General features: G+C 56.4%; 1 protein-coding gene across 3 annotated transcripts in view; it reads left to right on the top strand.

Annotated features, from left to right (window-relative positions):
- The window catches only part of WWOX (WW domain containing oxidoreductase), a 641,404-nt gene that overhangs the window by 200,986 nt on the left and 424,670 nt on the right, over window positions 1-15,748 (top strand). For 2 of the 3 annotated variants that reach the window (XM_055145002.1, XM_055145003.1), the window contains one exon: window positions 7,054-7,318. In XM_055145002.1, coding sequence (XP_055000977.1) covers window positions 7,054-7,318 — 265 coding nt within the window. Of the gene's footprint in view, window positions 1-1,570; window positions 1,757-7,053; window positions 7,319-15,748 lie in introns of all 3 variants that reach the window. The other variant, XM_012931903.2, reaches the window with a different exon arrangement.

The raw sequence follows: 15,748 nt of genomic DNA, 5'->3' as shown, positions 1-15,748 counted from the left end.
CAAGCAAATCGATGAACTACGGGACGACAGTGCTATGTATATATAGATATATATTCTTACCAGCTTCATAGGACTGATAAAACTAGAAGAAGCGTAAAATAAATAAATCTGCTAAATTAATGGGTTGAAATATCGTATTTTAATTTTGGCTACCTGTCGAATTCTGCATGTTAAATCTTATACCGGCTATTTTGCAATCTAGCTTACTGAAGGTTTCAAATGTCATTGTCAGTATTTCTGTTCGATTCAGTGTGTTAATATTGATTTGTAAAAATTGCTATAGTAAATAGGTAGGCAAGGCCTTTGTGGCTACAATATCAGCATGTTTCCTTTGTTCAATAATTGTTTTAGATTTTTAGATGAAATTTTTAAATATTCCCTACATTGTATACCAACAATTGTTTTTCAAAACCCGTATCCTATGAAGATGGGCACAAAAATGAGACTTTTGTGAATACTGAGAACTCCATTAAGTTTCTATAAAAAGAATCCTGATTTTTTTTTGAAAAAATCAGTGTTAGTTAAATTCTTAAGAAGCTTCTTCCCCGCCCCCCCCTGCAGATCATTTATTTGATTACATTTTCCCTTATAATCTTGCTACTACATGTTAAATCTAAAATAAATGCCAACTTCAAAAGAAAATAATTTCAGACATTTGGGTCCTCCACCCCACCCCCAGACCACTCCCGTCTACATGCTCTTTCTCCTTTATTATGCGTGCTGCGTATTATCACACATGGATGTTTTCTGAGATCAAAAGATTTATCATTTTAATGACTGCGTAGTATTCTACCCCATGTATGTGCTCACATTCACTTAATGATTTCCCAATTGCATGTTTAGTTTATTCTAATTTGTTGCTTTACTGTTGTAATTACGAACTCTCTGGCTGGCCTCGGATGTGTTTCTTTATATACTGTTCTTATTAGTACCTTAGCAAGATTTCCCAATGCGCAGTTTTCTTCTTGGAGACAGAGGATTTTGATTCCCGCGAAAGGCTTACTGTTATTTAAAAAATTTTTATTGTGTAACAAATTAAACACATAGAGGATTCAAAATAAAAAAGGAGGAAATCTTAAGCAGGGCCTTCCACTTACCTCTCCCCAGGCCCATGTTCGGATGGAGCTTTAATTCCGAGGGAGGCAGATCCAGCGAGCTGGGCCCGTGTCCAGCGGCCGTGGCCACCAGTGGCCTGCTTCTCACATTGCGCCTCCTCCTTCGTTGCTTAGCTGCAGGGCCACGGGCTGCTCTGATGTCTACAGGCCAGGAGCCTCAGGACCAGCCTAGGCCAGACTCAGGTCGGCCATCGTCTGGCTTCCGGGCAGGGTGACCACCACCCTGTCCCCCCGCTGTCCCGTACCGAGCAGGTCTTCACCCTGAAGCGCCTTAGCATTGCCGGGCTCCCAGCCCCCACCCCTCCTGGCAACTCGGGAGACCCCCCTAGTGAGAGCCGTTTCTGATGTGACCGTCTGGGGCATCCCAAGACCCGTCGTTCCCGGGTACGCACGCGTCCGCCCTGCGGGCGCTCCTGGCCCCACTGACGCCCCTCGTCTCCCGGTTGCCTTTCCAGGTCCCTCCACGTGCTTGTGTGCAACGCGGCCGTGTTCGCGCTGCCCTGGGGCCTCACCAAGGACGGCCTGGAGACCACCTTCCAGGTGAACCACCTGGGCCACTTCTACCTCGTGCAGCTGCTGCAGGACGTCCTGTGCCGCTCGGCGCCCGCCCGCGTGGTGGTCGTCTCCTCTGAGTCCCACAGGTGGGTGAGATCCCCGCTCTGCCCCTCCCTCCGCCCGCCCCGGCGGTGAGGTGGGCTCTCCGTCCTGAGCCAGGTTGGCTGGGCGATCAGGCCGGGGCTTGCCCGATTTGGGGGTGCCCTCTCCGGGGGCGGGAAGTCATCTGCGCTCTAGCCCCCAGCCCCTCTCTCCCGCCCCCCATCGATTTAGCTTGGCCATGGAATAATAATCGATTCGATCTGAATGCCTGACCTTTATTGATTTGTCATTCAACAACCCGGCGTCTCCCCGAGAAGAGCCGTGCAGTTATTCTAGCAGGAGAAACAATGCAATTAAAGACTGCGAGATGAAATCCAATTGTTTTATAATGAGAAATTAGGGAATTCTGTGCAGACATTACTGTGTAATTGTGGAAAGAGAAGCACTGTAGTCGGAGCGTATTAGAAATCTGGCCGAGCCTTTTTCGGTTAAAATTTCAATTAAAACATCAGATGGCACTTCTTTTCTATGACCATTAGGAGAATATTCAATCGACTAAAAAAGACATTGGAAAATTTCGTCGTATTTTCAGCGAATTTGTTTCGAGGCCCGGGTAAACAAACAACTGTTTGTCTGAGGAGAAGAATTCAGAAGAGACAAAGGGGTTTTTGCAGGGCGAGATTAGATTTAATACATGTTCGGGGGGATTTTCCTGGGGTGCCTGGAAGCTTAGCAAAGTGGCAGGGAAAAAAAAATAATAATGTACAAGGGCTTGTTATTTCCCCCCACCCCTTCTTCTCCGTCTTAAGTCCTGAAATGTTTTAGTGACCCAGAATGAAGCTTATTTTTTTAATCATGCTTCCAGAAAATGTAACCCCTGGGACTCGGAAGAGAGAGACCAGCCAAGGGTTAGCCCGGACCCTTATCACTCTCCAGCACAGGGGCTTAGGGTATAAGTGACACGCTGCGGAGAGATTTACTTCTACCATGTTAAATTTATGACGGCTGGGATGAAAGGAAAATGCCGGTAACACTCCTCCCCCACGTTCAGAGATACGAAACATTGGGTAATTAGGTGGGAACAAAAAAAAAAAGAAAAACCCTGGGCCTCCTTATCTTTGCACATCTCACCAGGCTGGTGCACAGAAGTGGCACAGGCCCTGCTCGGGAGATGGGGGAGAGGGGGCACGACGGCTCCTGAGCGCCAGCTCGGGAAATAAATCTGCCAGCCCCAGTGGCTGGCCAGGCGCGGGGGCACCGCGGGACGCGTTTCAGCGGGCTGGTATTTAACGGGAGATGATGGGAATTGTCAGCTGCCCGCTTCCCTCCATGACTGCGTGTCGCTGGGGGTAATTCATGTGATGTCTTTGTTCCCCCCTTAACTGGGGTGTAATTCGCACCTGCCTTGGGGAGCTGAACCTTAATTCCGTTTCACAGATGGATCGAGGGGAAGGACCTCGGCCTCCCGCAGGGGAGCGTTTCGGGGGTTAGATGAGCGGGGGCCCCCCAGCCATGTTCTCGGGCCTCTCTCTGGAGATGGGCCCGGGCTCGATAGTGTTCCCCCCCACCCATAGCAACAGGGGCTCCTTCCCTGGGGTCCTTTCCCACCCCCCCTATGCAGGCTCGGCTTCAAACAGCCCCGGGCCCGGCCTGACTCGGGGTACTGCCACAGTGCTCGCTCACCCCTCACCCGGTCACAGCCGCCAACCACTGTAAAATGCAAGTGCTGATACCCAATTACCTCCGCAAACCTTGGCAGACTCTCCTCGCTGGAGTCAAGATCCCCCCCATTATAGGGGGGCGAAAAATAAAGTCTGATGTTTGCAGAAAATATGACCGCAGACTGTCCCGGGGCGAAATATTTATTAGGCTCCCCGTGTCTTCCCCGAATTTTAGTTACTTATCTGGAGTCTGAGGGCGCGAATTGAGTTTCTGCATACCTAAAACGCATCGTATTAAAAAATGAGAGCTTGGCGGCCTTTGCTGTGAACGTTTTTCAGATAACAATTAAAATAGGACAGAAAGAGCCAAGTGCGGGCAGGGAGTCTCCATGGCTGCGGCTGCAGTGTCACGCTAAGTTGCTGTTCATGCACACACACACACACTCACATACACACACATGCATATACACTCAACCACCTGCACATACACTTGCACACATGCATGCATACACATGTACACAAGCACACATACACACCTGCACACACACTGCACACATGCAGACACATATGCAGACACACATGCATGCATACACACATACATACACATGTATACAAGCACACATACACACATGCACACACACTGCACACATGCAGACACACATGCACATACACACATGCACATGTGCACACAAGCACACACTCTAGCACATATAAACACATGCTTAATCAAGCACATAGATGCATACACAAACACATACAGAACACATGCATACACACATGTGCTCACATGCACACCACCCAAACACACATGTGCATACATGTGCACACATGTACGCAGACCTGTGCACACATATCCACGCACACACAGGCACACGGAGCTCATGCACATCCACTCTCTCTTTGAAGCATACTCGTCTTTGTCCCCCACGGAATCCCACGTGGTTGTGTCAGCGTGGCCCTTTAGGAAGCTCCAGGGGCAGGGGCCGTCCCTGGGGTGGCAGCCCCCGCCCCCCGCCCGCGACAGGGCCCCCTTGCTCCTTCCCCCGGGCATCTTGCTGGCTTCATCCATTATTCAGCACGGAACCGTCGTGGCCCGTCTGTGCTCGCTTTGCGTGGGGCGCCTGCTGCCCTCTCCGCTGGCCCAGCCTGGCTCGGGGGCGCCCAGCGCTGGCCCGGCCGCCTGCCTCCTAGGACCACGGGCGGGACTGACAGATCCATCGCACCTGGCGGGCGGCAGCCGTGCCAGGAGGCGGGGCAGTGGGCAGTGCCCGGGGCCAGCAGGGAGAGCGGGAGACGGTCCCCCGCCGTGTCGCGTCCAAGCCCCGCTGCCCCGCCCCTCTGAGCGGGCTGTGGCCTCAGGCGTGGGCTCCGGGCCTCGGGGCTCCCTGCTCTTTGGGGTCACCCCTGGCAGTGCTCTCTGCCCGGGGTCACCGTGCGGTCGGCCGGGGCCCGACTCTCCCTCTCAGCATCCAGGGCCCTCACCCTCGGGAGGAAGGGAAATGCCGACGTGAGACCACCTCACAAGCACACATACACACATGCACACACACTGCACACACACACACTGCACCTCCCCCCCACCCCCACCCCCGGTGGACGGGGCCCCGGGGGCAGGGGACACACTCGGCATCGGGAGGGCACCGTGGCCTTCCAGGCTGTGTGGGCTGGGCAGCTGGGCTGGCCTCGGGGTGGGCACTGGACCTGGGCATGCGGCGGACAGTCTGTGTGTGTCCCGAGACCAAAGATCACCGGCCGGGCGATCAGGCGTCCACCCCCGCACAGAGGCTCCAGGGAGGGTCTCGGCGGAAGGAGCCAGCCCTGGGACCCCGGCCCTGGTCACTCTGAAGAGACGCACACTCGGCGGTGCCGGGGGTGCCCCGGGCTGCTCTTGGATGGGTCTGGTGCTGCCCAGTGGCTCAGGGAAACGTGGGGTGCCGGAAGGGCTGTGCACCCGCCTCTGGAGCTGCCCCCCACCAACCCCCCGCCACGGGGATTCAGATTTTCTCTCAGCCCCACCCCTCCTGAGCTGCGGGCCGCACCCGGGCAGCCACTGGTACCACGTTGCCCTTTTTTTCCGGACCAGGCTGGCGCTTGGGGGCAGGAGATGCCACCACACACGCCAGCTGGGGCTGAGCGAGTCTCACAGGAGACTCTTGGCTCGCCTGAAGACACGTCCGTCATCCCCAGCACCCCCTTTGCCGCGACGCCCTCTGGACCCCGGCTGCTCCTGACCCCGCCACGTCCCCGGCGAAGTCCTCCTCCTCCTCGGGCGCTGTTGCCCTCCTCCCCGGCAGCCCGCACGCACGTCAGGTGTCCGGCTGATTTCCAGCCGGTGTCCGGAGTTAGTTTAACGAAACAAAAAATAAACAGGGGCGCTCCGCAGCCAGAGCCAGAGACCCGGGGAGAAAAATTCCTTTGTTGGGGACCCCCCCTCTCTTTTTTTTATCCCTTGAGGTTACTCTCTACTTTGTTGTTATTTAAAAAAGGAAAGAAAAGAAAGGAACGAGCAGCTGGCGTTTAACGACTCCGTCAGACCCAATTATAAGACATCAACTACTTACTTTGATTCATGGGCACCCATGCCGGGGAGACTTAAAACCGGCGGGCGCACCCGAGCTCATTCCAGCTTTGTTTACATTTATCTTTGAAACATATAAGACTATTGATGGCACCTCACCAAGGTTATAACCCCTTTATAATCATTAATTTTTAATCTGGAAGAGCGTCTTGGAGGCAGCAAGACTCCTCTGTATTTACTCGGACGCTCAAAGGAAAATGCACGGGGCCCCCGCGCCGGCTAGAATAACCCAGGAAAGTCCTGTCAGGGGTTAGGAATGTTCTAGCGTCTCCCCTTCCAAAAGCAGCGGGCCTTTATTTAAGATGTTTTCCCATTTTATTGAATTACCCTTGAACTTCCCGGGTAAAGGTTTTCAAACAAATACATGCACGAGGCGGGGGGCAGGGGAGCGTGTTCTGGCGGGGCCTGCCTTGGCCAGCCGCTGGCCCCCGTGAATGCCATCCCCTGCTCTGCGTGTGGGGAGAGAAGCGTGGGCCCCACACCCCGCCCCGTGCTGCTTGGGGGGCTTCTCCCACCTCTGCTCAGGAGTGGCCCCTGGTGGTGGCCGGAGGGACCAGATGTGGTGGGGGGACTTGAACCTCAGGGTGATCCGCCTTCCGGGCCCACCCCCGTGTCTCTCTGGGGAACCAGGGGTCGCCGTCTGTACGGTGACGTCTGCAGGTCACGCCTCAGAGTTCTGATCCCAATAAATAGCCACGTAAGAAGTCAGAGGTTGGGGGGCTGGAGCAATAGCACAGCAGGGAGGGAGGGCGTTTGCCTTGCGTGCCGCCCACCCAGGTTCCATCCCCGGCACCCCGTAGGGTCCCTCGAGCATGGCTGGGAGTAATTCCTGAGTGCAGAGCCAGGAGTAAGCCCTGAGCATCGCCGGGTGTGACCCGAAAAGCCAGGAAAAGAAAATCAGAGGTTGGGGCTAGCGCAGGGTCCAGTGGGGAGGCCGCCTGCCTTGAGTGCGGCCGACCAGGGTTCGGTCCCCAGAGTCTTGCCGGGAGTGACCCCTGAGTGCCGGGCCGGGAATGAGCCCCCCCCGGCTCCGCCCGTGGGACCCCAAACCTGAAGCCACGCCCGAGGTCTGTGTGTCAGGGCCGGCTTCTTCCTCCCCCAGGTTCACAGACATCAACGACTCCTCGGGACAGCTGGACCTGGGCCTGCTCTCGCCCGCCCAGGGCGACTACTGGGCCATGCTGGCCTACAACCGCTCCAAGCTCTGCAACATCCTCTTCTCCAACGAGCTGCACCGCCGCCTGGCCCCGCGCGGCGTCACCTGCAACGCCGTGCACCCGGGCAACATGATGTACTCCGCCATCCACCGCGGCTGGTGGCTCTACACGCTGCTCTTCACCCTGGCCCGCCCCTTCACCAAGTCCATGGTAAGCGGACGCCTTCGCCGTCTCCTGCGTCTCCCGCCGTGTCTCGCCGTGTCTCGCTGTCTCTCTCTCGCCGTCTGCGCCTTTGTCACGTTGCCTCTGGTCCGAGGGTCTTGCTGCCGCCGACAGATGATGTTTGTGTCTCTGCTGGTGTCGTCTGTCTGACCAGCCCGGGGCTGCTCCGAAGCTGGGGCCGCCCTGTGTGGGGTCCCGTGGGGCTGAGTCTTGCTGGGGAGGACCGGTTTGCTTTCGGGGGGCTGTTGGGAAACACGGCCCCGTCGTTGGCGTGGTGAGCAGCGAGCATCCGGTCACCGTTGAGTTAGCCGTGGACGTGACTCGTGGGCACTGTGGCAGGCCTGCGTGATGTGTCCAGCACTTCTCTGGCCCAGAGAGCTTCCCAGGCGGGGTCCTCAGTGTCCCCCCACCTGCTCAGGAAGCTTCCCTGGGGGGGTCCCCAGTGTCCCCACCCCCTGCCCCGGCTTCCCCAGAGGCAAGTCCTCCTGGGCCGTTAAAGGTCATGGGGAGATTCGGAAACATTGACCAGGGCAAAGAGGGGGGCGCGTGGCCGTCTTGGCGCCCCCAGCAGTCACCCGTCTGGAAAGTTCTCCCAGGAAACCGTCCCCAGGGCGGGGGGAGCCTTTTAAATGAAGAACTCACGTTTTCACTCGCTCTCACCAGCCCTTTGTACTTTTCCATGCCCAGGCCTTCCACCGCCCGTGGAACCAACCCGGCATCTCAGACCCCTTCCCCCAGCTGCTCCGTGGCATCCAGTCCCATGAGGTCACGTGACTCAGGTGCCATGACTGTGCTCCGTCCTCCCGGTCAGATGCCCCGTCATGTTGCTGGACGGACCTTTTAATGCCAGCAGGGACCCTGGCGACTGCGTCGGTGTGAATGAGTGACCCCCGATGGGGACCGGGGAGCAGAGGATGTGGGGGGCCGGTCAGCTCCCTGAGTCCCAGGTTGGGGGGACTCACCAAGCGCAGGAGAGGAACGGCTTAGTACCCTGGTCACGGGGTCCCCCGGTCTCCGCTCGGCGCCACGGCCTCTGAAGGACGCAGGTTCACTGGCCCGTGATCCCGACCTGTGCTCTGATTGGCCCGTGGTGTGATTGACAGGGAGGAAGGTGGGCCTAAGCCAAGACCGGGCTGGGATGATGATCGGTCCAGGTTCAAGGTCAGGAGGAGGGGTGAGGAGGGAGCTCCCCACACCCCCACCAGCTTTCTGGTTTTCCTGCTGGCCCTGTGTGGGCCGCTGGGTCCCCGTCCCAGAGTCGATGGACTTGGCCGTTTTCCCAGGGAGTGACGCGCCCGATGGCATGAGCGAGGAAGGAGCCTCCTCTCGGGGAGGGCCGTCTTGGCTTGTCCTCCCCGCCCGGCCCCGCCCAGGCTCCCTCATCAGAGGCGGGGCCGGGGGGGGGGGGCGCTGTCACTGGCTGGAGGTGGGCCTGCGGCCTGCTGGCGGTGTCGGCGGCTAACGGTGGGGTGGGTCCTCCTGCAGCACGGCACAGGGACGCCGTCGGCCCGTGATCTCGTAGCCACCAGCCACGAGTGGCCTCGGAGCCACGGAGACGAGCGGCACAGCCAGGGAAAGCGTTCTCCATCCGACCTCACTTTAATTTAGTTGGCGGCGGCTTTGTGGCTGAGGTTCCATCTGGAAAGTCCCCTTCATCAACGCGCGCTGAGCGTGGCGTCTGTCTGCGCCACCTCTGGCCTCCGTGGCCGGGGGCTGTCCTGCTGCTTAACTTTTGGAGAAGATGGTTCTCCCAGACGCCGGTACCCTGGGAGGTCACCGGTGCTCCTGGGGGCACGGTCGCTCAGTGAGGCGGTTACCCGCCCAGCAGGGTGTGGGGAGCACTCGCTTGGGGGTCGTCGTCCTCTCTGTCTGGTCTCTCCACTGGGGAGATGAGCGTGGAGCGAACTTTCCATGTCTCTGCCCCCAAATCACTGGGAAACTTCCCGTGGTACCTGTCAAATCGCACTTTTCACAGCCTGTAGATGGAGAAGACTGCGTGGCTCGGGTTAGCTTCTTGGGGGAAACCCTCAGGACCTCCAGGTGCTTATGCATTTGCTGGGTGTCACGTGTCTCTCCGTGGCAGGCGCTTCTCCTTCCTGCACACCTGAGGTTCACATGTGCAGGCCAGCGGTCATGCGTGTCGACCTGGTGCGGAGCCGTTTCTCTGGGGGGGCCCGACGGGAAAGGTCCGCCCCGTGTCTCCGCCCCTGCCTGTCGCTTCCGTCGGTGCCGGGGTTGTGGGGAGCAGGGTCCCCTCTGCCACTTGCACGCGGGCCTGTCTCTGGACGCAGCCCGCAGAGGCGCTGAGCTGCAGAAGGCTCGGGAAGCGGCTTGGCAGAGACTCGCGTCCCGGCCCCAGCGGCCCTCCCCTGCGCTGTCTGCACTTTGCAGTTCCCTCCGCAGTTCCCTCCAGGGAACGTGCTCTCCCTCCGACAGCGCGTTGCTGACCCGCCCTCCCCGCTGACCAGGGTCAGGGCAGCGAGACTCAGCCCGGCCCGGCGCCCGGGGACCGGGCCTCCCCTCGGCCCCGTCTCCAGCCCCCTGAAGTATTAACCAGCAGTATCCTAATATCAGCATCCCTCTTTTATTTGCTGTGACTTGCTGTGACGACGGTGATTTTAGTTACAGTAATTAGGTCACCCTTCATGGAGTCAGGCTATTTTAAGTGCCTCTTTAAGGGATATTGTTGCAGATCAGTAATTTTACAATTGGATGTTCTTGTGCAACTTTATTAAATGTAATCTGTCTTTTAAATGTTGCCCTTTTACAGTTATACATTTCTAATTGTTGCTGTAAATGCATTATCACTTTGAAATTAATTAATTTTTCCATTCTGGCTGCCTGCAGTATAATAATCACTAATGAGAAACTCATAGGAATCAATTCTCGGCACAGCGACCCCTACTGGCTGAGCCGTGTTTCTGCCCTCTGGCTCCTGAGACCCCCGAGGGGCCGACTTCTGCCCCACCTCCTTCCAATGTATAAGCAGTCACAGTGATAGGTTTAAAGGGGAGTAGAATTGCTAATTTTTATTTTTAAGACCCAGGATTCTTAACTAGGTGCTTTTGAGTCGACTTGCAGGAAAGAAACTTAGGTTTGCTTCTAACTTCTAATAAAGTCCCATGTCCCCGGGTCACTGTGTGACTCTGTCGCTGGCTTCATTGCACTCGGCAGATGCACCCCAGACTGTGTTCAGGGATCCTGTGTTCAGACGCCTTTCTCCGGGGGCTCCGTTCTAACTGGGTGTTTGCAGTGGCTGTGGGGGTCTCCCTGGCGGCTTTTAGCTGCCTGCCTGCTCCCAAGTCACGTGTTCAGAACACACGGCCCCGTCAGCATTCCCGGCTCTCACGGCACGTGGTCAGACTCAGCACCCTCCTTTGCGGTGGGGAAAAAAGAAAGAAGGAAGGAAGGAGGGAGGGAGGGAAGGAAGGAAGGAAGGAAGGAAGGAAGGAAGGAAGGAAGGAGAAAAGGAAGGAAAAAGGAAGGAAGACAAGGAAGGAGAGGGAGAAAAGAAAGGAAGGAAGGTGGGAAGGAAGAGAAGGAAGGAAGGAGGAAGGTAGAAAAGGAAGAAGGGAGGAAGGAAGAAAGGAAGGGAGGGAGGGAGGAAGGAAGGAAGGGAGGGAGGGAGGGAGGGAGGAAGGAAGGAAGGAAGGAAGGAAGGAGAAAAGGAAGGAAAAAGGAAGGAAGAGAAGGAAGGAGAGGGAGAAAAGAAAGGAAGGAAGAGAAGGAAGGAAGGAGGAAGGTAGAAAAGGAAGAAGGGAGGAAGGAAGAAAGGAAGGGAGGGAGAGAGGAAGGAAGGAAGGAGGACGGGAGGAAGGGAGGAAGGGAGGAAGGGAGGGAGGGAGGGAGGGAGGAAGGGAGGAAGGGAGGAGGAGGAACCCCACTATGGGTTTCGTTCTCATTGCACCTCCACGTGCCATGACTTTGCCTTGCCACATGCACCACAGCGCCCCCTGCCGTGGGCATCTAGCTGTGCGGGTATGTTTCTCTTGGATCTTCAAGAGAGCTAACCCCCACCCCGACACATGCACACGCACTCGCTCGCACACACGAGCGCACGCACACACACACACACACACACACACACACACACACACACACTCTTTCAGTTCTACTCAACAACATCTTAGCTCGCGTTCTGAGGGCCAAGCCCGCCCCTCTGTGGTTTGGTGTGTAGATCCAAAGCCCTGATCGCTCACGTGCCTCTGAGGGTGTTTTGTACAACCAAATATTTGTGTTGGCCGGGAACAGGAGAAAGGATATCGGGTGTCAGGGTAGCGGGGGCTTAGCAGATGCTCGAAGGGCACTTGCGCTTTCGGATCGTTTCACTGTTAAGAAACGGCCCGAGTCTGTGGAGCTTCTGCCACAGGGGGCTTCTGTTTCCCCCCGGCCAGCAGGGCCGTCCCTGTGCTGAGTTTGAACAGAGGCACAGCCCCCCTGCTAATGGACGGACCCGCAACGCCAGTTCTGTGGCAAAGTTATAAATCACGGCTAGGAAAAGCACCGGATGTCATTCTTGTAACCTTCGGGGAAGCCAGGCTGGGTAACTCTGCCCTTGAGTAACCGCTGCGGGGTGATTTATAGTTGTGCAATTTAAAACATAATGAAGGAGATAATAGATGTTGATTTGTTCTTTAAATTAGTATTTTAGAAAAAAAAAATCCCCGACTCCCCCATCTCGCTCCAGACACCCGCGGCTGGCTCGGCGCTGGCCTCTGCCCCACCAAGGACAGACCGTGCCCAGGGTCCGAGCCTTTAATGGCCACAGCGCACGGATGAGCAGGTCAAAGGCCCGAGTAGAGAGCTTGGAACTTTGTGCCGTTTCCAGAGTGGGGATTCCAGCGTGGACGACAGTCGCCTGAACATTCCGAGAGCGGGTGGGGTCCCCCGACTGCCTTGTTCTTGCCCGTCCAGAGACCAGAGAAAGCCCCGTGCTTGGGACCCCTCTGGGATGGGGCCACACTCGACCTCCCTGCAGATCCCTGTGCCAGGGCAGCTGGAGGGGGCAGGGCAGGGGCGGGGCTCTTGCTCTCAGCAGAAGCCCCTCCCGGACCCCATCTGACCCCTCCCGGAAGCGTCAGATGCTCCCCTCCCTCCCCACGATCTCCCCGCGTTGGTTTTACTAGCCGTCTCAATTCCTCCCGGGGCGTTCCAAGTTACTTACTGTGTTTAACGAGATCCAAGTATAAAATAAAATTTAATGTAATATACTTTAGATCCCACAGTCGAAAGCATATCTATGTAAATGAAACTAGGCTTTTTTTTTTAATATTGTATCAAATGGTTTTAATTTTCTTATGTACATAGGTCAACATCATGTAGCGATCACTAATTGGCCCTGACCGATTTATTTTCTGATCATTCTGTGTGCCATTTCTTAAAGTTTTGTGGGAGTCAGCAAAGTACAGTAGTTTTGTTGTGTGCCTCCGGGGACGGGCTGGGGCTGAGAGGGAAGCTGGGGACACTGGCGGAGGGAAGGTCACCAGGCGGGGTTGGAATGGCAAATGCTTGAAACGACTGTATCACGAGCAACTTTGGAAATTGCGGTGTTATTCATCACTTGTGTCACTTGTCATCCAGTTGCTTGTCGATTTGCTTGAGTGGGCACTAGTAACGTCTCCATTTGCCCCTGTCGCGTTCAGGGTCAGGGGAATGAGGCCCATTATTGTTACTGTTTTGGGCATATCGAATACGCCACGGGTAGCTTGCCAGGCTCTGCCCTGCGAGATTCTGCATTGCTCTCTTCCGGGATTTGTGTTATAGTCTCTGGATCTTGGCTGTTGATGAGATTACATGGCTCCGGCGGCATTTGGTGGGTGCGACTGCCAAGATACTGGAAAATGGGGGACCTGGGTGGAGGAGGCCCAGTCCCGATCCGAGCAGGCTTGGAGATCTCAGCCCCAGGTCTCCCACACCTGGGTTGCTCTGTCGGTTCCTTCATGGGTGAGGCTCATCTGATCATGTGGAGAGGGGCCTTGAGCATGGCTGTGGCTGGGTTCTGGAGGTCTTTGGCTACTGGGGCTCTGCTTGGGGCAGGGAGGGAAACTCAACCCGTCCCCCTCCGAGGGGCCCCGGTGAAGACAGCCTGGCGTGGGGGCAGGAGGTTCTGCCCTAGGATGAATGAATGAACAAATTCATGGAAGTTCAGAAGGGGACCAGGAACAGAAATGTAGTTTGGGAAGCTAGTTGTAGTGTATTTCTCTACAGGCTCACGTTCTCTCTCTCTCTCCTCCTTTCTCCCTTTTTCTCTTTCCCTCTCTCTCCTTCCCTCTCTCTCCCTCTCTCTCTACTTCTCTCTCACCCTCTCTCTCCTTCCCTCTCTCTCCTCTCTCTCCCTCTCTCTCCTTCCCTCTCTCTCCTCTCTCTCCCTCTCTCTCCTTCCCTCTCTCTCTCTCCCTCTCTCTCTACTTCTATCTCTCCCCTTCTCTCTCCCCTTCTCTCCCCCACCCCGCTCCTCCCCCTCAGCCACACTAGACTCAGAAGCTTTTTTTGGGGGGGTCACACCCAGCGATGCTCAGGGGTTACTCCTGGCTCTGCACTCAGGAATCACCCCTGGCGGTGCTTGGGGGACCATATGGGATGCCGGGGATCGAACCCAGGTCGGCCTCGTGCAAGGCAAATGCTCTACCCGCTGTGCTATCGCTCCGGCCCCTAGACTCAGAAGCTGTGTGTCCTCCCAGCCAGTGCTCCAGGCTGTAGCCTGTTGTCGGAAGCAGCTGGGGCCCGACCGCCAAGGTTGGGCCGAGGGTCCGCAGTGGCACGGGTGCCTGTCCAGGCCTGCGCTGCCCGCCAGTCAGCTGGCCCCTGGGCACCACTAAGTGGGGCTGTGCCAAGGCAGAGCTTCCTGGGGCCTCCTGCCCCGGCCTCCCCTCACCCCGTCCCTCTGGCTCTCAGCCCTCCTGTGGGCCACGGGGGTGCCGAAGCCCCCAGAGGCTCCCTTCCCCTCGTGAGGGGAGACAAGATTTAGGCGTTTAATCAAGGAGCTTAGGGACGGGGGAGCCGAGAGGCCTGCGGGCAGTTTCCCGGGGCCGAGTGTTTCCACGCCGCTGCGGAGAGGAGGGGCCGTGTTCATGACGGCCCGAGCTCCGTGGGGTTCTTCTCACTTTGTTTGTTTAAAGAACCACGGACGGACGGGCAAGTTCGGGCTTGAGTTTAAAAGGTTGCCCTGAGAGGGGAGGGCACGAGCCCTGAGCACCGGGCCAGGAGTAAACCCTGAGCATCGCCAGGGGGTGGCCCCCAAAACGAAATTGCTCGGGAGGCCTGCACTTAACAGACGCTTTGCGGTTATCAAGCCGTGACCAGAGCCCACGAGTCCTCTCAGGACTTCTAGAGACCGTTTTTGTTCCCAACGAGTTGTCGTTCTTAGGATTGTTCGTCGTTGTCATTTTTAAAAGAAAATTAAAAAAAAAATAGAAATCTAAGAAAGGAACAACCTTTCTGCGTTTCTGTTTTCAGGGAATATGGGGGGCGGGTGATTTTAAATGCTGACGCTTGGTTTCCGTGTGGGGAGCCGCCCCCGTCAGACGGGCAGCCGGGCACGCCCGCTCTGGTTTCCACTCACACAGCCTCGCCGACCGGGCCGGGGCGGGCTTGGCTTCCCCACCTGGTCCAGATTCGCTCCCCTTGAAACATTTCTTCCTGGGCTTTCCTAGGACCCAGTCATTTTAATCATTTACATTTGGGGGGGGGGGAATGAAAATGAAAAAGAAAGGAAGAAAGTGAAATAGTCTTGAAGAAGCCAAAGTAATCCAGGGGAATGTATGGTGTTTGTTCAGCTGGACATCTTATTTATTTGAAGTGCTGAGAGAAATCTCTTCTGACTGCTCAGAACAGGGGAGAATAAACAGTGAGAAGGGCCAAGGAATCTGGGCTAGAAAGTCCCTCCTTTGACAGGAAAGTTTTGAAAGTCTATTTGCGAGATCCAAAGAAAATACCGTATATCAACTACTGAGAGCGGGACAAAGCTTTCTTAGTGCTCTCGCTCTTAAACAGGGAGGGAACGAGCCGGGGAAAGCAAAAGCCCTGTAAAAATCTGGGAACTTAAACTGTGCTGGGCATAATTTCCTATATCCCTCGGCGGGTGGGTGGCACCCGGGGTCTCTCGCTGGCTCTGCGCTGTGCCGGGGGGCGGGGGGCGGCGGGGGGGGGGGGCGGGGTGTGTGTCTCTTTGTGGCCCCTGTCTAGTCAGGAACGAGCCAAGAATGAGACACGCGTGGCAGAAGTAGCAGGGTCCTCCCTGAGCGCCCCCTGCGAAGACCCCTTCGAGGGCTTTTGCTGTAGAGGGGGGAAAAAAAAATTAGATAAAAGCCACTTTCTGGCCACAAGCCCCAGGTGGACCCTGAGCCACGTGGACATGAACGTCTGTCCCTGGGGAGGCGTCTATCTCGCCCCCCCGGAGAAGGGGAGCGAAACAGGTAG

This window comes from Sorex araneus, chromosome 8 (assembly GCF_027595985.1).
Source record: "Sorex araneus isolate mSorAra2 chromosome 8, mSorAra2.pri, whole genome shotgun sequence".
Classification (NCBI taxonomy): domain Eukaryota; kingdom Metazoa; phylum Chordata; class Mammalia; order Eulipotyphla; family Soricidae; genus Sorex; species Sorex araneus.
This window is presented reverse-complemented; position numbering and strand designations above follow the sequence as displayed.